Source organism: Poecilia formosa, unplaced genomic scaffold (assembly GCF_000485575.1).
Source record: "Poecilia formosa unplaced genomic scaffold, Poecilia_formosa-5.1.2 Scaffold346, whole genome shotgun sequence".
NCBI lineage: Eukaryota > Metazoa > Chordata > Actinopteri > Cyprinodontiformes > Poeciliidae > Poecilia > Poecilia formosa.
The window spans coordinates 173,600-199,373 of record NW_006800285.1 but is presented as its reverse complement, the minus strand read 5'-3'; the positions used below and the strand labels follow the sequence as shown (position 1 = coordinate 199,373).

Genomic DNA, 25,774 nt, shown 5'->3' with positions numbered 1-25,774 from the left:
ATGTAAAAAAAAGAGAAAAGAACAAGTGTACTGAATGTGGACCAATTACTTGAGATGGTAGGCAGACAAGAATGGGTTCATGTTTTAGGAAGGTGGCTAGAGTTGCTTAGGAAATATTGATTAATAGGGAAGAACAGTAGTAGGAAGGTACAGTAGAAAAAAATGAGAGGATTGACCTGTCTTTAAAAAAAAAGATTTTTACCAGCTTTCTGATTAAATGATTCATTGCATAAAGCAATCAGTCTCTAAATTAGTATAAAAAAACTATGATGAGTTCTTTAGTGTAATAAAAATGCATATTACTTTTTAAAGAATGACAAAGGAAACAACATGAACATCTAAGCAAACAAATGAGCAGTCATGATTATAATCTGCTACTACAAACAGAACAGGGAGCAAACAACAAAATATCACCGGAAGAATAACCTAAAAATTCAATTAATAGTTGACAGATTCTAAGTAAGAACCGATTTATTCACTATACCAGACCTTGAGGATTTTAGACACCACTGTTTGAGACTTCAGTTCAGTCACTCTGCATATGCTCGTGACTGAGGCTGTTTTTATATTTCAACCACATCAAACATGTCTGCAGTCCGCCGGAGGAAGGACAGGCTCGTCACATCAAGACACGACAACGCTCGTCCTTTAAAACACAGCCGAATAGATCTAAAGTCAGGTAGAGCGAGAGGTGTGTGTGTGTGTGTGTGTGTGTGTGTGCGTGTGTGTGTGTGTGTGTGGAGAAATTCATTAGATCTTGATCTTAGATACATCGCAATAATCTACCGACATGAAACTGAAAAAAAAAAATAAATACCACAAAGGAGAAGAATAGCAAGACAAATATGACTGACAGTTCTATTATAGAAAATTTAATTTACAAGCACGCCGGTGAAGGTTAAGGTCTGGAAGGTCAATCGGTGTTACATCAACGTCGTCAACCTTTGTGTCTCTTGTTTTAGGTTAGTGCTCAGCCTCTTGAACTGTTCAGGCAGGCCAAGAGGCTGACCTTACCTTTGTCCTCTGGAGCCTTCGTGGCCACCGCTGTGCCAAACTGAACCCAGGACACTAATTTGTGACGATGTAGCGGAGACTCATTAGTCACCTTCGCTCCGCTTCTTTCCCTGAAAGTGCAACTGACTGTCTCCGAGCGATGCGGTCTACGGAGTACAAATGGAGTCTGACTAGAACGGTGAAAGAAAAAAAAAAAAAAAGGCAAGACGATTGCTCTTTAAAGTGTTATTACTCTTGCAAGATGGAAAAAAAAAAAACTTTCAGAATCCAAATTAATGTTACATTGCTTAAATCTGAAAATGCAGCAGAAAGAAAAAAGGGTACTTAAAACAAAATTGTTTATTTGTCCGACCAAGGAAATATTCAGATGAAATGAAAATATCTGTCTTGTGAAAAAGTCTCGACCTCCAGCAGCAGAGCTAAAAAAAAACCCCAACAACTTTAGAATTTGAAGTGCATTCATCAGCTTCCTTCCACTTCACAATAACATGATGCTTTGTGTTAATCTTTGACTTATAATCTTCAAGTGCAGTACTTTTATTTTCCACTAACATGCAATCTATTTTGGACAGGTTGGGTGAAAAATGACCTCCATGCTAAAGCAGCCTCTCTAATTTAGTTTTTAACACCGATAGTAAAAACAGGTTACACTCTATTTCTAAACATGGCATCCATTTATTTTAAAAGGTAAACTGAGTTTTTCTTCTTAAAACAGACAACTTAAGTTGCACCACCTGTACTGCAAACGGAGCACTTGTTTTCACATTCAAACTACATTTCTGCATTGCATGGTTTTCTTATCTGCCATGAAAGTGACCCTTTATGCTAAAGTGTTGCAGAGATTCTCTTACAACCAGTAAAGTATTTTTCCACCTGAGTACAGGATCGATGTTCCCAGCAGCACATGTGGCACTGCAGTCTCCGCACAAGTTGTAATCTCTCAGACCATCTTGCAGGCCTCTGGAAAACCGTTGAGAACGGGAATGAATTTTCGCTCACCTACGGCGAAACACCGCAATGAATTTCTATCGCTGCACAGTCGACGAGTGCGGATTTGAGAGAAGACACGAGCCATTAAGGAGCTGAGGAATAATTTCCACGTGTCATTGAAGTGGGAAAGGTGAAAGAGGCGCAGCGAAGCTTAAATAATCACAGGGATCATAGCTGGATTCAAGGCATCACATGTCAATGGGCAGGCTGCCTTTTTACGTGATATTGCTTTGCAAAAAACATCAAATAACGAGGAGTTGTCCGTTAGACGGTGAGGCAGAAATTCTTTTAATAAGGGATTGCAAATGAACACTATAAAGTCCATCTTCGTGGGAGTAATCAGTTCGAAATGAAAATCTGCGACGGTTCAAGGCTTCGTTTTTTTTTTTTTTTTCCCCCCACCTTCTCCTGCTGCGTAATCCTGGCTCTGGCTGGAACCTTTGATCCACAGACTGGAAGGTAATCTGAATTCAGATGTAAGAAACTGTTTGATCAGGACTTGATTGGAGCCGGCACAACCATCTATCTGATCAGATTCAAGCAAAAGGTGGAACAAAGGCCGATCATCTTGTGACGCCGCGAGATAACTAGTCCTTTACGGATCGTCGTTCCAGCTTTATTTAGAGGCATTTGTCATTTTACATGCACATCAGCACAGCTTACAATAAGCTCTATAAACAGGGAGTCCGAAGTCCATCCCTGTGGTAAACTCCAATTCTCCCATCCATCCCGCTCTCGTTCTCCTGCTTGCATAAATATCACAGCCTAACATAACTTATTTGTTTCAAATCAGGTTATTCCCTTTTATTGTAGCATTACATGTCAACTTCCTGGGTGACATTTCACACATCACTTATAAAAGTGTCCCAAGGTTCGCAACAAATTAAAAGTTACAATTTTTGCCCATTTTTCTTTGAATAAGCTCATTCACATAGGATGAATAGGAGATGCAAACAGCAATTTGCAAGTCTTAGCCGGATCTCATTTTCCTCAGGTCCCACTGTAGCTCTCGGTGTGTGTTTGAGGTCGCCTTGGTGAAAAGTGATACTTTAAAAACTTTCAGTGAGTATCACTACAAAGTTCTGCGTTGATGAAATCAGACAAAGCCTGGTTCCAGTGGGGAGGGGGGGAAACATATATATCTGTAGTAGAGGACAGAATTTAAAGTAGTTCATTTCTTTTTTTCTTCCCCCCCCCCCCCAAGGGAAGATATTGCAAATATGTTTACAGAAACATATTTGCAACTCAAGCATCTGAACATGCTTCTTGTCTTTATGCATAATAAATGACCTGCAGGCTAAGCCGTAGCTGTAGATTTCCCAGACTGAATTACACAAATGCAACAACAGATGCCAAACTGTGCAGGCTTCCTTGTTTAATCATATGGGTCCAAGCGTGCATACAACAGCGCCTCCTTCACATATGGTTACCACCACCTGCACCACCTACATGTAAAAAAAAAAAAAAACACAGCAGGCCAATGGAGGCGCTTTCTATAAATGTTACCATCAGTAGCAGTCTAAAGTCTCCTGCTTAGCGTGAGCCTAAAATATGTACACTGGACTCGCACTGGATTTGCTGACCTGTTCATTCATTTTCTAGCTGCTTTATTCATGTCTGTGTTGTCATAGCAACGGCACAAGAGAGAAAGCTTAAGCATACTTTGTGAAAACAACTTCCCAGCTTATCATGTAGATGTGGCCATGAGGCATGGCAAGTCTCTGAGCTGCCTTGATTATTAAAAGCAGCAGGGAGGATCTTAGTTACCGTTCAATAAGGCGCACAGGAAAGATCTAAACTAATTATGATTAATTATTTCAGGTGTGTTTACATTTTCCGTCTCATGTTAGTAATTTATGAGAATTATTTCACTATGCCGGACTCCATGTGGCGTTTGTGCAAATCAAACTGTGTCAAATCAATGGTGTAACATGCCAGGCTTCATATCAGAGTGAAGTTCCTTTAAATTTTGTGAAGTCCTTAACTTTTAGCACTGTGGTTAAGTTCTGAGTAGAGACTTCATCTGCAATTCTGGACACTTTTAAATGCGTTGATTTGTCTCAAAATGTCAAATATTTCTGTACAGTAAGCGCAAGGCTTTTATTAATGCTTCAATGGGTTCTTTGCTTCAGCTGACTCTTCTTGATCCGTTCACCTGCGAAGAGAGTTTTCTGCACTTAATAGATTCTGAATGTTAGCTGCTCAGTCACCTGTGAACTTTATGAAAGGAAGAGTTTGTTAATTCTCAAAGTTTAAGAAAGGGAAACGTCTACTTCTGAAATAAAGTCACACGGACAGTATTAAAAAACCTCAAACTGCGTTCTTTCTAATGAACATTTTAGTCATGAAATCTCCGGTGCATGTACTATCGGAGGTAGGGCTGTAAATGAACATCAAAGTGTGTCCTTTTAAATCAAATTTACAACAGGGATAAACGGTTTGCTCATTTTGGCGACACACAGTGGGTTTTAGGAGTCACAGCTGTCTGAATTTATTGCTGTTTTTGTTTTGAAGTGCTGATAATCTAGAGTACAAAGGCTTAACTAAATTTTAACACAGAGGGAATTTGTGGATGCCAGAGCAAGTGCCACAAATTGGCTCTCACATTCTGGCTTTTACACACATGCACGCACACACACACGCAGGATCGTGTGTCTTCTCTCAACAAGTATGTAATAGGCTTAACAGATCACAGCTGAAAGATCCTCGGCTCCAGAACCCGAGCCAGTCTGGAAGGCAATTACTACCACGACGCCTCACACCCCTCACAGAAGACAGACAGACAGACAGACAGACAGAGAGGAGGGGCAAACGGAGAAGGGATGGCAGAAAGCAGGGGCTGTCGTGACAGGGCCCGCAGTCGGGTTCGGTCTGCAGCGACCGCCGTGCCGAGAGATTGTTCATTTTCTGCGTCAGGATCAGGAATCCAAAGAATGCAAACATGGGAAATACACCAGTCAAAGTCGTTTTAGCTCTGACAGGCGATGAGTTTGCCTCTGGCAAATACAATAGGCAAACCTGTCAAGACTCATATTCCCAGATGCCCATCGGAGCCGTTCTACCACTCTAAGGCAGAGCCACGAAAATTATTTCCTGCACCTTGTTTCGAAAGTTCACTAAAAGCAAATCCAATACAGTAAACTTGTAGGTGGAAAAAAAAATAATGATAATTTCCAGCCGCAGCCTGACAAACCCCCTTCCCAGCTTTCTCGCCTCAACTCTTATTTTTCAAAACTCTGAGAAAGAGACAAAAAGCATGCGCCCAACCTCTGGAAATGTCGGTCATGTCTCCTCTACCTCCAAAATCTATTGCAGTTAAGCATCTAAGACAGAAACTGTCCACAACCTGACATCTACAATCCGGTGCCATGATGGGGTTCCCATACATTTAATAAAAGAAACAGCCCTCATACCTGTATTGCACTTCAAATACCACGGACAGTAAATACTCTGGTCATTTATCAAAGGGTCCAGGGATCAAATCTCTTTTGAACAAGCTTAAACTAAATGCCTTAATAATAAGTAATTTCAAGAATGTATACATTTTTGAGAGTACATTGACATAGGTTTTTAATTTGCTGGATCTGGTTGCTGCGTTCAATACAACTGATCACTTTATCCTGAATAACGTATTGGGAGAAAATAGTTTTGATTGTTGGGTTCCGTGTTAAATAATTTCAAATCTTATTTTCTTAGGTCGGGATTACCTTGTGGTTTAGAAGTCACAGTTCTCAGTAAACAAATATGCTTTAAATGAGCTTTTATTGTTTCTTTCTCTTCATCGGATGCTTAAACATTTATTTTAACAATAGTTGCATTAACATACAAGGAGGATATAAAGTTGTCTTGACCTTCTCATGTTTGGTAGGCAGCTGTTATGTATCCAGTGCAAACAAAATCATGCCAGATTTGCTCACTGATGTAAAAAAAAAAAAAAAAAAAAAAATTTCAGAGATGTATCTGAACTCCTCAGATCTAATTAGGAGAAGCTTATTTTAATAAATGAATCTGAATTCTTCTTATTTTTTTCCTCATTTAAAAGTGCTCTAACTTCAGACGTAAAACATCCAGTTTAACGTTACAAAATACAAGCATAAGCGATGAAAAAATAGGAGCTAGGAGGGGTCGTGTGGGGTCAGGCAAGCTTATCGATCGACTATCCTGCCAGCAAAAGCAATGCCGTCTGATCGTGAAGTAAGTCTGCAGTTAAAAATGAATTGGCGATAAATTATTTCAGCTTGTCATGGTGAATGAAAAAGCATTACATTATGCACTAGTATACTTTCTGATCCAGTGGGACATAAAAAAAAAAAAAAAAATACAGAATAATATGATGGCCCGGCTCAGGACAAGTTGCATCCCACTTGAACACCATCACTCTTCAGCAAAGTCTGAATGTTTAAAAAGAAAATAAAAAAGGAGGGACTGACAATCAAGTTGGCATCCAAGCTAGTGAAAATCCAAATCTTCTTTCCTTAATACTCTGTTTTCCTTTACTCCCCGTTAGACTATTCTTTATTCAGGCCATGGCTACCTCACTGGGAATACTGCCAACAACACTGCCTTCCAGCAAGGCAAACCTGTGTTCATTGAGGGGTGGTAAGGCTTGACAGGCGAGAGGACCAAAGAGAGATGCCTCAAACGACACTCTTCACTGTCTGATGGAAAAAAACAACCACACAGTTATCCAAGTATTAAGGACCAACATACATATACGGAATACCTGTAATGGACAGGAATAAGGTTTTTCCATGTCACTCGAAGAATAAGACGTTGTAACATGCCTCTCAATGAATTAGAATATTATTGACTAATTTCTTTTCTTTTTTTTTTTTTCTAAATGGTCTGAACAGTGGTTAGCATCGGGGTCTTTCAATAACAGAGCTCTGTAGAACTTGATTGGATGCTAGCGAGGCAGTTTAGCCATCTAATTCAATTGTGCGAAACAACGGGCACGTCGAGTTGGGATCACCGAGTCCAGTCCGTTTTCTTCTTAGCGCAGGGGAGATGTTTCTGAAACATCTGGTTCAGGAGTGACTACAGCCCACATTCCCACCGTTCCAGTGCAATGGCTGCCGTGATCTGCAGCAGTGACCTTTTGTGGCTCGTCTGCTATTAGGAAAGTCGTCAATGACAGTCAAGTCAACAGTCTTCCCTGATTCTGCTGATCATAAAATCACATATCTGTGTCCAAAATATTTTTTATTGGTCTTGTGCAATTTTCAGATATTCTGAGACTGGCTTCACAAGCTGTAAACAAAGATTAGAAAAATCTTTTTTTACAGTTCCAACAATGTTTGTTCTGTAATAAACATGTAATCATATGGAATGAACTTTTTGGCCCCTATGTAGATGTACAGAGGTGGGCCTGCCCTGCACATAGGTTTGCATTTGGATCCAAGTTTCCGAGTTATGCATTAAACATCTCCTCCAGAAGGCAAGTCCAGGACTTAAAAACTTCTGATTGAAAGAGCTGAATTTGCAGGAAATGAAAGAGAATCTATTAATTTAAACCGTCTTAAAAACTTCAGTCTTCAGAGAGATTATCCTCTAGTTTTCATTTCACACGTAATAGAACCAAAATAGTTTTTTTTTTTTTTTTTCAGATTGATCTAACAAGCATATTTCCGAGCAATACATTTTGGATTATTACCCAAGGCACACAACACGCTGGCGAAACTCGGTATTCTGTCCGAACAAGCAAGTGGATAAATGAGTGTGTTCCCACAGTAACATTTAAAGAGGCCAGGGCCCACTGTGACCCGCACAGCTCGGCACCCACTTAGAGAGAGATGAAAATGTCAACCGTGGAGGTCAGCGAGCAGAGAAAATACCACAGAAATAAAACCAAGTTTGATTTTTTTTTTTTCCTTTTCTTTTGAGAAAGATAAAATCAAAACAAGTTATAGAGAATTCCAGCAGTCCTTTGCAGAGTAGACCACCAGACAAAATGCCCAAAACCAGAGGCTGATTGATGATGTTTCTGGTTGGGGAAAAATAAAAAATGCTGGAAGACATGAGGAATGCCTTGAAGCATCGGCAATAAAACAGATGTGACCGTGTCTATTTGTTTGTGAACTTGTTAATAAACCCTGCCGTGCGTCGAGTCAGAAAGTAAATTCCGGCCTTGGCGGCGTGAGATTAGTTGAACCGCCTGGACCTCAGAGGAGGCTCACACGTTTACTTGTTGCCGTCGTTGCACGTATTGCGTTTAAACTGTGGCGCACGGTTTCTGCTCCAGTGTATCGAGCCTGCAAAAGATAATTTAGTGCACTAATCCAGAGCTCTCCTTTTCAATTAGTGGGAAGGTCAAGTTTGTCAGAAGGAAGCAAATGAAACACAGCTTAAGTTTTAATGAGCCTGCACACCACAGCGAGACTCCGCAGCCTTCTGGCCGACAGGATTTTCATTTCCATTATCAAATGTAGTTGGAATCATCCCATTTGCCCTACAACGGCTGGTGGATGGAGGGAAACTACTGGAAAGATAAGTAGTTTACAAGTGATTTACGGCTTGAACTTGGTTTTGACCCCTTTTGTGCTTTTAAGTGCAACCGTCGGTCAGCTGCAGCGTCCGTTCAGAGGTCGCCTGCAGGGTGAGCTATTTAGCAAAGTACAACCTTCATTGTTACTTTTTTTTGTTTTGATTGTCAATGCAAAAAATAAAAAATAAAAATAATTAATTAAAAATTAAACAAACCCTGTGTTGACAAATCCCAATGCTGAAGTTGAGAAAACAGAAAACATCATCAGGTTTCCATCCGTGTTTAATCTGAAGGTTATATCAGGTTATATGTGAAACAAAGAGCCTGAGAATATTTCAGCAGCGTGTTTTCAGTGGGGGGTTCTTTCTGCCTGCTGCGCTCAGCAGAGAATTAAGAGATCTCGCATTCTCGACAGCTGTATTATTCAATACCGATTTTAATTCGCTCCGCCACACACTCACTTTCCCCATTGTGGTGGGAAAGTTTACTCAGTTAGCAGCTTATGAGGAATGCTAATGCAGGACGGCAGCAAGACTTTGCAGATTGGATTTTCAGTTTTGTTTTGTTTTTTTGAGGAAGCAAAGTTCAGATAATTAGACGTGTTTAAATATTGACAAGCAGGAGCCGGTGGAGATTTTCCGAGACATTTTTACATGCAGTATTGTTTGTAAGTCTATACAGTTCTGTCAAAAAAGGATTTGCCCTTTAAAAGTGTCCTTTTTTTTCCTCCTTTTTTCACATTTGCATGTTTTTAGATCATCAAAATGTCAAAGAAAGAGACTTTTTGATGATAAAAATGCAAACTGCACCCCTCTAATGCGCCTTCTTCGCTCTGCTCCACCAGACTAGTGGCAGCAGCAATTAGCTGGTCTACTGAGCTTCTCGTGCGAAGTACTTTTCAGTCTAACGCTCGTAAGAATGGCTGAAAATGGCATCACGGAGTAGCTTTGCTGTGATGATGTGATGAAGGCACCGTGTCGGAAAGGCTAGGATGCTCCTTAAAGAGACAGAGACCAATTTAAAGATGTCAAATTGTGAAGACAAACTTCTTTTGAGTGATTTTTGACATGCATGTTGACATGTTTATCCCCATAATTCTTCAAAAACACTACTACCAGGATGAATAATGTAATTATGCAACGGTTAAATACAAAATGGGCATAATAATATTACTCAAGCTTTCACAAATTCTCTGAACACATAGATAACCTTAGATTTTCCTATGATGCAACGAAAATATCACCAACTAAAATATCACCAAAAATAAATTGACGTTAGTAAAGTCGTCCAAACCAGTAATAAGAACCTCCCCTTCTTTCCAAAGTTCACCACTCGGTCAATTTGTCATTTTAATTTCTTGATTGCAACAGAATCTGCTAAAAGAATTTTGTCTCCGACACCTTAGCGCTCCCTAATTAGTGTTTCCATGTTAACGCAAACTAGAATGACTATTATAGACATTGCTAATAATGATGGCGTTTTCCTCGAGGCATAATGGTACCGAAGCTTAGCCTGCATGCAGAACCGCAACAGCTATTCACAGAGTTCAGCTATAATGAAATGACTCAATGCTTGACGTGAACCACGCAGGTCTGCACACATTCCTTCATAAACCTGTATCCGGTAAACCGTGACTGCGCCACAGTGAAAAATAATCAAGCATACGAAGCCTCGCAAAAGTCTTCCTACTGCTTGGACTTTTTCTACATTTTGTCACCTAGCAACCATTTATTTATTTTTTGTTAGGTTTTATATTGGCGTACACCAATATAAGGTGGAAGGAAAATGATACATGTTTCACATCACATTTTACAATAGGTCTCCCCTAAAGTCAGTTTTATAAAATTTATGTTATTAAGTGGTAACAGAATAAAGAGGGTTGAATACAAATCAATGTAACATTTAGAAAACTGTAACTTGTTCTCAGGCTTTCAGAAACAAGCTCTTGTGTGTTGATCAGTCATAAAATGCCACCAAAATAACAAAATAGTTTGGTTGTAATGAGGCATAAACATATTTACGCAACACGTTTGTGTAATATTAAAAGAAAGAGTTGATGATGTGTTTGTTTTATTTCTTTATCTCCTGTGATATCTGCCTTAGATAAGGATCTTGTTCAAGTGGGTGGTTAGAAAGTCTGAGTTACCTGATTTTAAATAATGTTAGGATGAGAGGATACATGACACAATTGTTGCAAATAGAGAAAGTGGAAAAAACAAACAAACCATAACACAAGGAAATTCAATTAAGTTTTAGCTGGAAGCATCTGATAAGTATATGGAAATTAAAGTTTTATGTAAATCAGTCGACTGTCTGGCCCAGTGCCAGATCACAGGGGATTGCGAGACTGAATTCAAATGAGCTGCATATGAACACTAAGCAGCATAAAAAAAAATTAAAAACTAAAAAAGTCTCATGAAATCTGTAGAGTGCGCTATATGCACTTTGAAATCCACCCCCAAACACTCATTCTTGTTCTCACATTGTGAGCCCAACACAACATGACTAAATCAGACACTCTTCAGAACAGTAGGAATATGAAGATTTGCTTTATTACAACAGTTATTTCACATCACATTAAAAGCAGAGGCGATCTGCTGCTACAATGTAGAACCGACTGCCGTCCAAGTCAGAGACAACACTGACATCTAGTGGTCAATAACAGCAACGTCACGAAAGGACCAGCTGTTCAAACAGCCTTTCATGTCATCGAAAACTCCTTCCTGTAGTGTCATATTATGTTAATACACATTTACTAGCAAGTTAAATTCATGGCATAAATAATATCTAAGAGTATGAGTAAACTTTTCTGTCAGACATGTGAAACAGGTCTAATGAGGTTAAAAAGAATAACGTTTTTGTGCCCTTTTGCCTTTGGATGGGTGCTACCTTGAAACAGTTGAGCTGGCACAGGATCGGCTAGAGGAAGTGGTGGCGGCACTGAGCTGTGAGAAACCACTCTGACAAGACTCCAGACTGGTCATGGAGCCCCTGAAACAGCAGCAAAGCACAAAAAGAAGAATTCAGTCTCACACAACCACCACGGTCTATATGACCTCAACAATCAGCTCCGACATTTAGCTGAATTTCTGTCACTCCCTAAATCCGAGCCAAATTCGTTTTTGTGCATCGGAGATAAATAACAATGTAAAGAAAACCAACACAGCTAAGGTTCAAAGTGTGTTTACCTGAAGTCATGGGAACCCAGTACTTCAGTGTAATACATGATCTTGCACTTGTGGGAGGAGACCTGCAGGGTGGCCAGGACGTCGTCCACCCGAGGCAGGCTGGAGGCGGCCGAGGCTGCGGAGCTGTGGAAGCGCCACTGCAGGATGTAGAAACCGGGCCAGCGCGTTACGTGGGAGCCCTGTCTCGACAGGAAGAGGAGGAGGAGGAGGAGGATTTGGCCGGTGACGAGTATTTTGACACGACAAATGTAACATCCCGTTAGTTTGCTATCAGAAAATCTGCTACCTGCACACTTTCTCCCTCGCGGCAGGTGAGGGCTTTTTCCACCATGCTGTAATCTTTCCCCAGCACCCAGTTCTTATCAATCAGCTGAGTGTTCGCCGCCCCGAGGGAGGCGATGCCGTGAGCTCCCAGGGAGTCTTTCTTCTGAGGCTGAGGGGCCCGCTTGGAATGATAAATGTTGAAGAGCACGTCTCCTTTGCACACATCAAAGTCCCAGGTGATCACAGACGAGGCCTCTGTGATCTCGATCAGCACCTGAAAAAGGATGTGGAAGATGGTTTGGAATTGTGCAATGTACGTTGTTTTCCACTTGGTGGCAGCGTAGTCTAAAATAAAATGCAGAAATTAAACTAAATGAACAGAATTGTTCCAACTTTAATGGGCAGGACTCAAGCTGGCCAAAGGAAGTGGAAGAAGTTGCCAGTGCACCTCATAAGGCGCTCCTTTGAAGATGCTGGCGCTCTTATAGATGGAGTCGGTCAAGAGGCAGTTCTCTTCGTTCTCCAGCTCCTCCGCCGTCCGGTACAGGGACTTGGGGACAGCGCCGCCCTCGGGGACGTCGCACTGGACGGCAGAGAAGAAAACGAGAACACAATAAGTACACAGTGAAGATGTGGTGGCTTGTTTGCAAGTATTTTATTTAGTGGAAAATATATGAAATACAATGAAAACAGTAAGTTCAGTGGTTCAAGGCTTCCTTCCCCTTTTGTCTGCGGCGTTATTTTGTTCCGAAATACTTCAGAACAAAGTTGTTGAGCCCGGCGTCGCTCGTATCGCTTAACAGCTATAATCATAAAGGTGATTTCAGGCTAATACTGCTGCTCACAAATAAAGGCTTTAGTCATGGTAATTCAGCTGAGCTTTTGAAAAAAAAAAAAAAAAAACACCTCACAGGTTTCAGAAGGTTGATTTAAGAAAAGGTCAGTATGTCTGAATGTTTGAATGGCTTAGATTGGTTGAAATTCACAGATTAAGTGCACTGCAGAAACAAGTAGGCAAGGTGTTTGGGTAAAAAACGGCAACTATTACTGTTTAAAAAAAATAAATAATGTAAAATCAAGGCCATTAGACACTAATGAGCTTCTGCAGGCCTAAGCTAATTTTAAAAAAAGGAGTAGAAATCCATCTTGCGGTGCTTTGAATAAAAGGTTAATTTTATTTGAACTATGAATACTGTCACCCTACCGAAAACACAGTCCAAAAAAATAAAAAATAAAATAAAAATCGCTGTCTCTTTTGCATTACTACACTTTGTAGATGCAGTTTGCTAATCTTTTGAAGCAGAGGGCTGGAGTTTATTGAAGCAAAGCGTTGTAAGATAAAATGCAGATAGATAATATAACAGAATCACTGCATAGTAAAAAAAAACAACAACAAACTGACAAAGCGAGCAACTCCCAGTCCAGACCTGTTACTAGAGGTGTGCCGATCGATCGTCCACCGATCATAATCGTCCGATTTCCGTGAAAAAGTGTATGATCGGTGATCGCCGATCACGGTCTCTGGTTGCCGATCACACAAACCGATCACCTGCATCTCATTTCGCAGCCTGTCTGTGCAGCAACAAATCCTAAGCGATGTGGAACTATGACGCACCGAGTGAATGGGGAAGTTTGCGTGTTGAATGAAGCACGTCAAAATGCATCAACACGACAAATCTAATATGGCATAAAAACAATGCCATACTTGACGGAGTTTGGCTACATCGAGGCTCACTGCAGTAAGAAAGACATATGGAGGATCAGACAGCAGGTAAAGCAGCGCACAGCTACAAACACTCACCCGGATTAGCATGAAAGTCAGAAAGCTAAACAAATAACCTGGAAATTATTTAAGTCTTCGAGCTGCGATGTAAGACGCTGGTTCTGCTCTCGCTGTTGAACCGCTGCTGTTTATTGTAATGGATCCTGTTTTTGCCTTTGAATGTTAAGTTTAATACTTGATTTTTTTGGCAATGTTGAGAGGTTTTATTTTGACTCTTTGCATTATTTAGCCTCTTCAGAGCCTTCAGGTGTTTTTAGTCTGTTAAAGATAGTATTACTGATAGCAGTACAATTTGCACAATGCCTGTTTTGTTTAGTTGTTTTCTTGGAAAAAGTTATTAAAAACAAGTTTTTGTCTAAATTAAGGTGAATTCATGGTTCCTTTTTCCACATACTGTAACCGGTAGTGCTTATGATTAATAAAATAATAATTATGTGATCGGTATCAGTGATCGGCCCTCATGTGTGATCAGAATCGGCAGGAAAAAACCTGATCGGCCCATCTCCACCTGTTATCCATTGACAGCTTTTAGCTCGATATGAAGAGATAAATAAATCAAAGGTGTTCTCAAAAGACTGAGCAGCTGAAGTTATAAAATCAGCATCAGGTGAAAAAAAAAAGAACAATTTCTTCTACTTGTATTTATTACTATTAATAAATACAGACCAAGCTTGCCTCAGAGCCAAGGTTTTTAGGATTTAATGATAATTGATCTTACAGTACTTAGTGAAAGTGATCACACAACTTTAACCTTATCCCATTCCACGCTGCAAACACAAACACCCATGTATTTTATTGTATTTGATCAAACAACACAATGCGCTGGAAAATTGCTCTGGTCAGAGGTGGTGTATAAATGAAGTGTTTTTTGTCTACTTGCAAAAAGGGTATATGTGGCAAAAAAAAGAAAAAAAAAACTAAACTTTTCTACAATGGGAAATGAAGATGGCAGCAACATGCTGTGGAAAGGCTTGCTTGAACTAGTCAGAGCTGCAAGATGGGTTTAGCTAAATATATGGCAATCCTGTCTGAGGAACCCAAAATGCCCCAAACCTGCAGCCAAAAATGCAATGACATATTTTAGATCAGAGTATATACCCATGCTAGAACGGCATAGTCAAAGTCAAGATGTACATTTTGATTGGGAATTTGTGGAACAGAGTGAATGCTTTCCTGAGTATAGACGATCGCTACCCGGGTCTGAGCTAATTTTGCAAAGACGAATGATAAAAAAAAAGTGGTGCAAAAAGAATTTGGGGAAAAAAAACAAAAAAACTTTTTTTTTCACTCAACAGTTATGAGCTGGAGCTGGTTTGTCAAAAAAGCTACAAGTTTCAGGACTGAAATGTGACAAAATGTCAATATGTTCAATAGGAAAAAACACCAATAATCTGTTTCAATTAAACTGGGAATTTACCAGAGCACAACAGGTATCGGGATATGCAAGAAAAAGAAATTTACCAGACAGTCCCCTCCGAGAAAGTCGGGGATGATCTCTCTGTCGATATAGTCCACTAAGCCTCCAGGACCCTGGTAGTCTCTCCCAGCGTAGACCAAAAACTTCTTACGAGTGTTTTCATCAATCAGGGGGCTGACCTGGAAACGAGAACACAACAGGTATTGGGATATGCGAGAAACAGCAGGGTCCCTCATTATGAACTCAGACAGGGGGAAAAGAAAAAAAAAAAGTAATCAATAAGCAATGAATTATTCATGTGGGAGGAATAAATGAGTTGGCTGGATGATGGCGTTACTAAGCACCCACATCTGCATCGTAGCGCATTCTCTATATTCATTTATAATTTCATTATCTGTTCATCAATAACTGGATGCATCATTTACATGAACCAGAAGCAAACTGCTAAATTATCATAGAGCTTTCCTGCATAATGTTATATTCATGGGTATTTCTTTTGTTTAGTGCTGTTATTATCCTTCTCAACTGCATATTGCTTCGGCAATGATGAAATAAAGCCGCGGTCCCTGCATATTCTGTGGCTATAATTGTCTTTATTTGACAATATTTTATTTCTTTGCTCTTCTTCTTTCGTGTCACTTGCTTTCACCCGACTATTAAGCACTTCAGCTCACAAAAACTCTAAATCTGTAGCTAACAACTTCATACATACACATAGATAGAGTCGCATCAAAAGCAAGTTTTCTTTTTTTTTTTTTTTCCCCCTCACCAAAGTCCAAAGGACTGGAAACACCCTGGGAGCTCGCAGAATGAGCAGGCGGCCCAGAGTCTCTGGGTAGTTCGCCTCGACCACCTCAATGATTCTCAGGAGGGCTTTAACTCCCGGTCTCCACAGGTGACGCATGTTTAGACCCTCCAGATCCACCAGGCATGTCCAGCAGCTAACACACACACACACACACATGAAAGTTAGCAACTTTATTCAAGCTAAGGAAGCTATGAAACACCCAACATGTTAGTATAAATGATTGTTTGGACACCGGATGGGTCGACCAAAGAGTCTGGTGTTCTCCTCACAGCGCTTCAGTCCCTCCTCGTTAATGGAAAGCACCTGTTTACACAGTGAACATGTCTTGATAAATGGTTTTTGTCTTAAATTTAACATATGTGTGTGCGTGTGTGTGTGTTCCTGTTACCTGTCTCAGCAGAACCTCTTCCCCCAACGCTCGCACCAGGCCCTTGGTGTCCATTTGACCAAGACGCAGAACATACAGAGGGCGGCCATCTGAACAACACATTTCACACCGAGCAGAACTGAATACATAGAAATGTAACACACGTGCAAGTAAAAAGTGGAAAAACAAGAGTGCTTATTAGTAGTAAGCATCTACAGGATTCGTTTTTTTTCCCAGAATGCTTTTCGGGCTCGGATGAACTGCAGATGAGAGAAAGGTAATCAACCTCCCACTGCCTGAATTGAGTAACAATTTGTAAAGACAAAGATTGTTCATGCAGAAACAACAGATGAAAATTTGATGTTTGATAATAAGACTACATGAAGCATTAAAGTGCAAAAGAAAGAGATAAACACTGAAAGAAAAAAAAACAAATAAGGAAGGCTGGACGGATATTGCAGAAAACATTCATGACATAGATTTGCACTTGAACACGTTCCCTGAAAAAGAAGATTGGAGTGTTGGTGACTAACTCAGCCCACCAACTAAAGCTAGTTTGAAATGAACAGATTTAGTAAAACACAGACGACGCCTTTCATAATTCCATTTTATTTCTGTTCAGCAGTTTCTAACTGATTTAATTAGGACAGCAGGAAGTTGTCTTGGCTAATAAGAAAAGTGCAAAATATGCTATTTAATTCCAGCTCAGTTCATTAGCGGATCTGTTTGAAGATCAAATTGTTTTCGGCCTAAATGATGCACTGCATCAGAATTTACTGCAAAAGCAAAAACAATAGAATTTGTATTTGATTAAATATTAACTGCCGACTCTCTGACAACCACCTACCTCTGTCGTGGTGGTGCCACCCTCCGGTGTAGTAATCCTGAAGCAGCTGTGGGCGCTCCCATGTGTCCAACAGGAAGTCCACCTGGTGCTGCTTCCTCCAGGTCAGAGACTGGCACAGAAACTCTCTGGCCTTGTCCATGTTGAAATCTCTGGCCTTGAGGAAGCGCAGCACGTGCTGATCCTTGGGGATCTGCACACAGAGAAGCAGAAGTCAAAACAAACTTCAACAATTGCCACACAGTAACTGATAAATAATAATAATTAAAAAACACCCTCTGGTGTTTTCAAAAGTATGATTAAAACATCAAAAATAAGTGTTACTTGGTTAATGTGACCTACAGTGTAAAAAGATATTTTGTCTTAATAAAAATGATTGTGTTAAAGTTCTGCCTGTACAAAATACAAATATCTTTTAAAGCTGCAAGTTTCTCTGTGACACCAGATACCAGCTTATTCATATTTTTGTCCAATGAAACCAAACTGTTAAAAACACACACAAAATCAAAACTTGACATGCATATGAAAACATCTTATGCTTAAAATGAGGTCTGTCAGCAGTAAAACTGGCTCAAGTCTAAACGCAACAGCACAAACTCATCTGCTCGTGTTTATGTGACCTTGCCCTTGTGGGTTTCCTGGAGCCACTGGCGCAGTCGGATGAGACAGCTCTCCTGCAGAGGCGTTAGATCACCAAGGTAACGTCTGATGTAGTCTGCGTCCAACTTGTCTAAAAGTCAAAACGCATTTACGATACCGAGTTAGCACATACGGCATGCATCAAAGAGAAATGGCCAGGGGTTACAATCGCAGTTTTGCAGGGGATTGGTCAGTTTTGTCGGCTTATTAAAATCCCTGCGATCCCTCGATTGTAAAGATGGATGGACAGACGGGTAGAAAACATAGCATGATGGAGAGACAAACTTATGAATAAATGTATGAAAAAGGAGATGAACTGATGGACAAAACAAGAGACTTCATTAATAATAAAGTGTCTTCAGTCAGAGGTTTCTTCTAGCTTGTTGTTAACACAGATCGCTACAGGAGATCTTTCCAGGCAACAGCAATCACCGTCTACAATAACTCTGTAATTAAAGGAGTATATTTAATTTCCTTTTGAGATCAAAAATGTATACTTGACTTGAATCAAATAGGTTTAAAAAGAAAAAAGAAAGAAAAAAAAAAGCAACAGACAAAAACAAAAGTGATCTGAACAAGTCAATGGATGGATCTATAATTTGTCCGACTGTGCAGGACTGACCAACCGCTGGTGTCTATCGACAAACTCGCATGGAACTAATAAGTGATCACATTTACTGACCATCATTTGAACTGGTCAGCAGCTCTGTGGGATTGGCCAGGTCTTTGCCAGGAAGCCCGTCAGCGGCACCACTCACTGGGACAGCAGAGAGGAGGCCTCCTTCAACGGGGGCCATCCAGCGAGGTATGTGAGTTACTCCTTCTTCCTCCAGCTCTCTGAGGTGGTACTCAATTATTTCTTTACCCTTGAACAAGCGGAGGACACACGAGCTTGTTTAGGTTTGAAGAAAACAAAATAAAAATAAATAATTGAAGCAAATACAGAAGGCTGATCAAATATTCATAGGCCGGTTTTGTAAACCAACCTTTTTAATGCTGCCAGCATATTGTTTCATGGCTATCTTCTCTGCTGTGCTTTCGAAGCCAAAGAAGGATTTAATATCAAGGCTAGCTGTTTGTTCAAAGCAGGTCCAGTCCTCATTCTCGGGATGAACCTGCAGAGGAGGACAAATAAAAAAAATAAAAGAAATTGAAAGGAATCATAATTAGAAGATGATGATGGAGTAAATTTAACAAGATTTTTTTTTTTTATCGCAGGTAACTCAATCAAACTCCTTAAGAGATAAGACCACGAGGTCTGAGATGGTGCATAATAAAGATCAGAATTGTTATTGGAACATAAAACAAAGCTGCTTTCCCATTAAAACAATGCTCCACAAGTGCAAAACATAATAAATAAAAAAAAAAAAAGATGAAAAAGGTGAAACAGTAAAGACACAGAGCTCTTGTTGACCTGAATAGGCGTTTCGGTCGGCTCACCGTGTAGCTGCAGCATTCCCGGACGATGACTCTGCTGGAAAATGTCTCGTTGTGGACCTCGATGCGAAGCGTCCTGTCTCTGCGATTCAGCGTGTTCTTCTGAATAAAGTACAGATATTCCACACCTGCAATCTAAATGCGGAACAAAGAGAAGCATCAAACTGTTGAGGGAAAACGATCTGATCACATCAACTGTTGTGCTTCAACTCTTGGCTGCCGGCTCTGTTGAGGGAGCAATTAGACATACTCGTTTGAGAAGCCGGGGGGCCTCCACGTCGATGGTGCAGCGTCTCTCGGTGACCACCACGGAGCCGTCTTTGCTTTCACTTTGGCTGAGGATCTCGCTGTCCACAAACACAGGGATCAGCGGGCACTTTGGGAATCGTCTGGCGTAAGCCTGAGAACACCAGAAAATTGCTGATCTTTTGCACGTAGCATCAATCCCCCGGGTCTGCCCGCTGTGCTCCACTTTGGGCTGCAATTTGCTGACAGCACAGCGTGGGTAGCATGTGATTCCAATGTCAGGTGCAGACTCATTTAAACAGCAAGTCGCTTTAATCGTTCATGTAAAAGCATAATAAAAGTTTATGCACCGTGCACGGCGACGACCTCCCAGCTGTGCCAGATTTTACAAGCAATGATTGCTTTACGCATTACGGGCCCTGCAGCACACGACCATCTGCCCGGGCCGACGGGAGCAGGGCTCACCTGTCGATATCGATCGAGTCACAGCAGAAACGGGATCTGAGGGAGCAGCTGAATGCGTCTGTGCAGCTTCTCGCGACAAAGTTCTGACAGGTGACCGAGAGGCGGAGAGACGCCCGGAGATGGAACGTTTTGGAAAAGATCGAGAGGTTTGAATACTTTTGCAAGGCTCTAAAAGGCTGCGAACCGCAAACGCATAAAGAGGTCACACATTTCTAACGCCTATAACGCTCTCAGCGACAACAGCCTCCATCTTTCGCTCTCTTATCGTTTGCACTAGCCGCCTAATGATCTAATGAATTTAACCGAAGACCTGAGACGGTGTTTCACTCCTCAGGTGTTATTGATTAAATCCAATTCAACAAGTGACAACCTTTTGTGTAAATCTTTGTAAAAGCGGAAGAAAAAAAAAAAAAGGCCACAACATTGAGATTCCTTTTTTTTTTCTTTTTTTATAAAGGCCTGGGAGAGTCATAAGGAGGTGTCATGAAAAGGACAACCAGGATGTCACTGTGTGCACATTCAGTAATATCCAGGACACTGATTAGGACTGTTAGCTAGAGTAATAACTGTCAGTGGCAGGATTAGCCAGGGGCTAATGAGAAAGCTGAGAGATAAATGGGAGCGGTGGACTGTGGTAGACGGGACGTTCTCTTTTCTCTGCCGTCTCCTCGTAGGAGCTGTTATTAGTTTTCTAAAGGGCCTCTACTGAGTCCATTTTCAATAACCCGACACACAAGGGACCTTGGAGCAGTGATTTCTTTAAAAAGGCACCAAAACCACTTTCTGCAAATGGTAACCATGCAATTATGTTTCTGAAGTTTAACTCATATTGAATAAGTATTACAGCAGGTGCAGTGTAAATTGTGACAGCAGCAGCATTGGCTTTGCTCCAAAACTGTGGACATTACATAAGCTTTTAGCTTAATATATAACTTTAAAGAAACATAAACAGGGAACAGGCTGTGAAACGAGGGCGATATACAAAATTGCCTCAGTCTGAAATCCAAATTTTTGCTATATCTGTCCTACTTTTGCATTGCTAAAAGAAACCCAAGCTTAATCTCTGGAGGGGGAAAAAAAAGGTTGAGAAATTGGAATAGATGTGAGATAACGTTACGTAATTTTTTTTTTCACAGCTAACACAGATGTGTCTTTTTTTTTTTGCTTAAATGACATCAGTGGGGGAAAAAAAGGAAATTATTTGCATTTAAAAGTAAAGTCAATGTGTGAATAAGTTTCTTCACAGTAAAGTATTTTGTTGAACAGGTTAAAACTTTGAAGTGTCCCATTTGTCTTTTATCATCAAACATATACACACAATTGGCTTGTTATGCATTTGAAATTATGTTCTAGCTGTAAACTTGAATAATTCTATGCAAGATTTATAATGAATGGATGATGTAAAAATGTTAACTTAGTAGCTAAGCTTGATGGGAGTTGGAAAGCCTCCTAATTAAATTGTTTTTCAAACCCCATACAACCTTAAGCCAGATCTGACAGTACCGGTGTAAAACTATGTATGTGCTGGACAATTAGTTTAAAACAAATACCTGAATAAAATGGAAATATAGGGCTTTTTGTATCCACACCATATTTTGTTATGCTTTTTAACTTGTGAATATTTCCCCATGCCAAACTTTGTCTCCCTTGTATTCAAGAGAAAAGCGTAATGAGCTTTCAGTCGAATGACTATCCAGTTTTCTTTCTATTTGAGAGCAGTTTTCTCTAATACTGGTAAATACTTGTGCAGCTGTAACACAATGCTGGAACTGCTGAAATCTAATCTAAATCTAGGTAGGATGTATCAGGACTGTTGATTTTTGCAACTGGAAATAATTCCAGATGGCTGAATTTGTCTTTATTGTATGTGGGAGAAAGACTTACCGACTTTCCTTCAGCCAGCTGACAAGCAGTGTGCATCAACATGTCTAACATATTGTCCAATGTGTGACTGGAAAAAAACTCTGGCCTCTATGTTGACTTGTAGGATTTTAAACTAGGAACAGTATACCATCCCCCCTTTCCCCCCCAAAAAACTTCAATATATTACAATTCTTATTTGAATATACAACATAATACTCCTCAATCCTCCAGAAACAAACTAAAACTCGTTACATAATGAAACCTGAAGAGGAACGCCCTGATCAATAACTTTATAACATGTTCTTTGGTTATCTTATCTGTAACCAACATCTCACTTCAGGATAAAATGATTGAGAAACAATTATCTTAGCCACTTATGAAGTCAACAGAGACATTGTGTGCTAAGTTTTTGAAGAGGCATGTGTACATCTGAGGGAATATTCTCCGCACACATTGACATCCTACTAAGGTTTAAAAATAAATCATATGTACTTACTCGACTAATATCCCTGAAGGCACAAAAGACTACAAACATGTCCTGCTAACTGTTTGGTCCGCTGCCATACCATAAACCCAGATGTCCTCTGTTTGAGCCAATATGGCCCCGAAGGAAAACCAAACACTCACCGCCATTATTAACTCAAACGGCTGCTTGTAGACCCGAACAGGGGACTGGTACTGCTGCACCATGGCTGTAGCTCTGCTGTCTCTGCTGAATGAATAGTCATGACACAGTTTATCAAAAGACGGCAGCCAGTTACAAAAGCCGTGCTAAAGTTTACGACAAAAAGCCATAAGCGATACTGTACACAGAAAAAAGCCACAATAGCTACAGGACGATCATTTTCCATGGTATTTATGAGAAAAATGGTATAATTCGTTCTCGTTCCTAAGACAAACGACAAATTCCCCGTGTTAGTTCCCACTTAACGGACTTCATAGGGCAGAAAACACGAACCTGAAAAATGCAAAACTTGTTTTTCAGTCCGAAACGTTGATGCCTCAGTGAATTTGTCCGGCTATTAGTGCATCCATAATGTCAACCCCCCACGGAAAAAGTAGGAGAAAATGAGGTTAATGGGGAAAACACCGCAGGTTGTACAGCTAAAAGAAAAACATTGTGTCGTCAGCAGTTTGTTTGTCATGGAGACCGGTGGGCCAGTTAACTCCGCCCACTTCAGACAAACAGGAAGTGAGTGTGTTTCAAACTTACCTCTGTTTGATTGTAGCTTTTTTTGATAGTTATTTAATCTACTTTAATATACAGTATTTGATTCCCTTTCATCGTACCGTTTTAGTACACCTACTATGTCAGGAATTATTTTGTTAAAACACATTTTACTTTACATTTTTAATTTAAAAACAAAAATGTTCTTCCTGTTGCAAATTACATTTTTCTCTCCATTACAGGAGCACCATTTGTTTTCAGAAGTAATTTATTTAACTCCTGCCCACCTTTGTTTTCATCTGCAATTCTGTCTAAACTAAATCTCTATATGCCATCTAGTGGTACTTTCTTCATGAAGCCCTAACACTAGATCTTGGTAATGATTCAAAAATTGCATCCTCTAAAAACGGTACCAAGGCTTGCATATTTTCTGTAACTTAACACAGAGATTTGGTAAACGTCTGCCTGGTACTTTTGTTGTTTAAGTTATTTGCAGTAGATTTGGTCAACCACCAAACCTTGGATGTTCCTGTTTCACTGAGATATGAATGACTGGCTCCTGATAATGACACTTAGTATCAGATCATATGATTTTATTTAGTAAATTAAAGTAAAAATGTGACATCTTTCACCTGTATGCCAATTATAAAATAACTTCATTCAATATTTATAATTTCATAGAACTTACTCCATGCTTATATAGAAACTGTTGCTGCTGTTTAATCTTAAGAGTGAAAGGGAGAAAAATAAATAAATAAAGAGAAGCATATAATTTGAGACCTGAGTATTATACATGACAGAGAAAACAGAAAAAAAAAATTGTAAATCCAAAAAGGATGAATTAGTATGGTAATATTGTTCCTGATTATTATAACTGGCTTGTTAAAAAACTGTTTTAATTTCTGTTCTCAAAGTCAATTTGTAGCATTTGAAGATCTGTAAGTCATATGACTGCTCTCACAGGAAATTGGTTAGTGACGGTCCAGGCAGCGGAAAAGGGAGGGTGTTGAATTATTAGCAGTTTATGGCTATTCTAAACAGGGAACAGCTTCCTTATTGACAAGTAATAAATCTTTAATAGCACGTTTCAGTAAAAAGGTCAAATCTTATTCAGGACATATCAAAACCTTTTGTGTTTTGACATAAAGGTGGCGTCATTTTGTATATAAAATTGGCGTTATTGGTTCAGAATTTAGAATGCGATTTCTGATCAAATAAAGGATCAAATAAAGACGGCATATTGTTATTTTTTTAGTCAAGTAAAAACAAACATTTGATCCCTAAATATTTGCAGGGTGGGATTCATGCATTTTGTAAGTCATAGATTATTATTAGGAGTTATAAGGGATTGCTTTTTAACACATTAAGATACTGGATACATCACAGACTACCTCTGTCTAAACTAGTACTTTAGTCCTTGGAATGTAATTAAATGTCTGCATGGTTAACAAAGCACATTTACTAAGATGTGTCTTTCTTAAACTATGTTTTATTACTGATTAATGGTAACTACAAGCAACAATCAAACAATCAAACTTTGCTTATTTAAGCTAAATTATGAATTGCTTTTGTTATTTTGGTAGTGTTGACTGAAAAGAAAAAAAAAAAAACTTGTAAGGTGTGACCAATATTTAATCAGACATGTTCATATCCTATAATCTGTGTCGGAGATTATAAGCATTAATCTTTGCTAAAGTATAAGGTTTGACAAGACTAATGTGTCATGGAAATGATCGCTGAAACACATTTTCTATAGCAGGCCTCATGCTATTATTACTGTCTCTCAACAGTATCAGATTTGCCATCCCGTGGCGATGCAGCTGGGGCTTTATTGAGACTCCTGAAACAACATTGGCATGGCTAAAATGAAAGCTAATGGACATGGCAGCAAACGCTCTTGGAGTACAGCGGGGCACATCTTGAATGGGGGAAATGAAGTCAGAACAAGCCAAGTTTTCCTCCCAAATGACCTCTGATTTAATGTCACAGATATGGTTCTTCTCACTAATTGACCATATGCATCTAGGATGAATTTGCATCACTAGCACAATCATTACTTTTTTCACAAAACACCAAAAAGGAGAAGACTGTTTTTTTCTAAAGCGCTGTTCAGTGGATTGGTGCTGTCAAGAGTGATCCTTCAGTGCATGCTTTTCTCAGGGCCTTTCTCACATTGAATTATTTTTTTTTTTTTGGTATGAGTGGGTGTTTTCACTGAGGGTAAAAATCTTGGTGTGTCTTTTTCATTTTTTCCGCTCTGGTTGTGATCAAGCACCATAAAAAGCATGCTTGACTCTATTATGACAAAGAAGATTATACTTTCAAATTCATATCCTGCCTGCCATATCCCACACCGTAGTTGGAACTCATCACAATAACATAATGACTCATCTGTTTGCCTGGACTAGCATAATCACCCGTACTCTCATATGAGGTGATCACTGCTTGGGAGACAAAAGTGGGAAGTGAAATTTACTTACTGAGCTCATTATATTCTATATTAAGCTAGCTCAATCTTTAGGTCAGTTTTAGTCTAGACTGAAAATACATACTATTGTTTTATTGCTAATTTTATTGCCATTTTATTGGGTGGTGAAGTGCTTTAGTTAGCTGAGATTGTTGCTACTGTGCTATATGAATAAACTCTGAATTTAATTGAGAAATTCAATTCAAGAAAAAAAAATACACAAGTTGAATAATTTTACTTTCATTTAAAGGCAAAACATGGCAAAGAAATAACAGATGGAAAAACAAGCTCTCCACACACACGCACGCACGCACACACACACACATATAT

General features: G+C 39.7%; 1 protein-coding gene and 1 long non-coding RNA gene across 5 annotated transcripts in view; one reads left to right on the top strand and one right to left on the bottom strand.

Annotated features, from left to right (window-relative positions):
• The window catches only part of LOC107833220 (uncharacterized), a 65,716-nt gene that overhangs the window by 26,767 nt on the left and 13,175 nt on the right, over positions 1-25,774 (top strand). Inside the window, exon 3 of one of the 2 annotated variants that reach the window (XR_001658935.1) lies at positions 12,346-12,422. The exons of the other annotated variant lie outside the window; for it this stretch is intronic. This is a non-coding gene — a long non-coding RNA (uncharacterized LOC107833220). Of the gene's footprint in view, positions 1-12,345; positions 12,423-25,774 lie in introns of those variants that run through there. 2 annotated transcript variants of the gene reach the window in all.
• On the bottom strand, positions 11,018-22,990 carry sec14l1 (SEC14-like lipid binding 1). 3 transcript variants are annotated; one of them, XM_016661859.1, is made up of 17 exons: positions 22,768-22,990; positions 22,437-22,521; positions 19,486-19,635; positions 19,239-19,370; positions 18,785-18,913; positions 18,481-18,664; positions 17,780-17,889; positions 17,163-17,352; positions 16,337-16,425; positions 16,181-16,251; positions 15,910-16,081; positions 15,185-15,319; positions 12,389-12,523; positions 11,963-12,214; positions 11,677-11,855; positions 11,378-11,479; positions 11,018-11,211 (listed from the first exon to the last, which is right to left on the bottom strand). In XM_016661859.1, the coding sequence occupies exons 2-17, from the start codon at positions 22,497-22,499 to the stop codon at positions 11,190-11,192; spliced, it is 2,115 nt and encodes a 704-aa protein (XP_016517345.1). In that variant the 5' UTR covers positions 22,500-22,521; positions 22,768-22,990; the 3' UTR covers positions 11,018-11,189. The 3 variants fall into 3 exon arrangements, with proteins under 3 accessions (XP_016517345.1, XP_016517346.1, XP_007574251.1); XM_016661860.1 differs by having other exon boundaries at positions 22,437-22,518; XM_007574189.2 differs by having other exon boundaries at positions 11,018-11,479.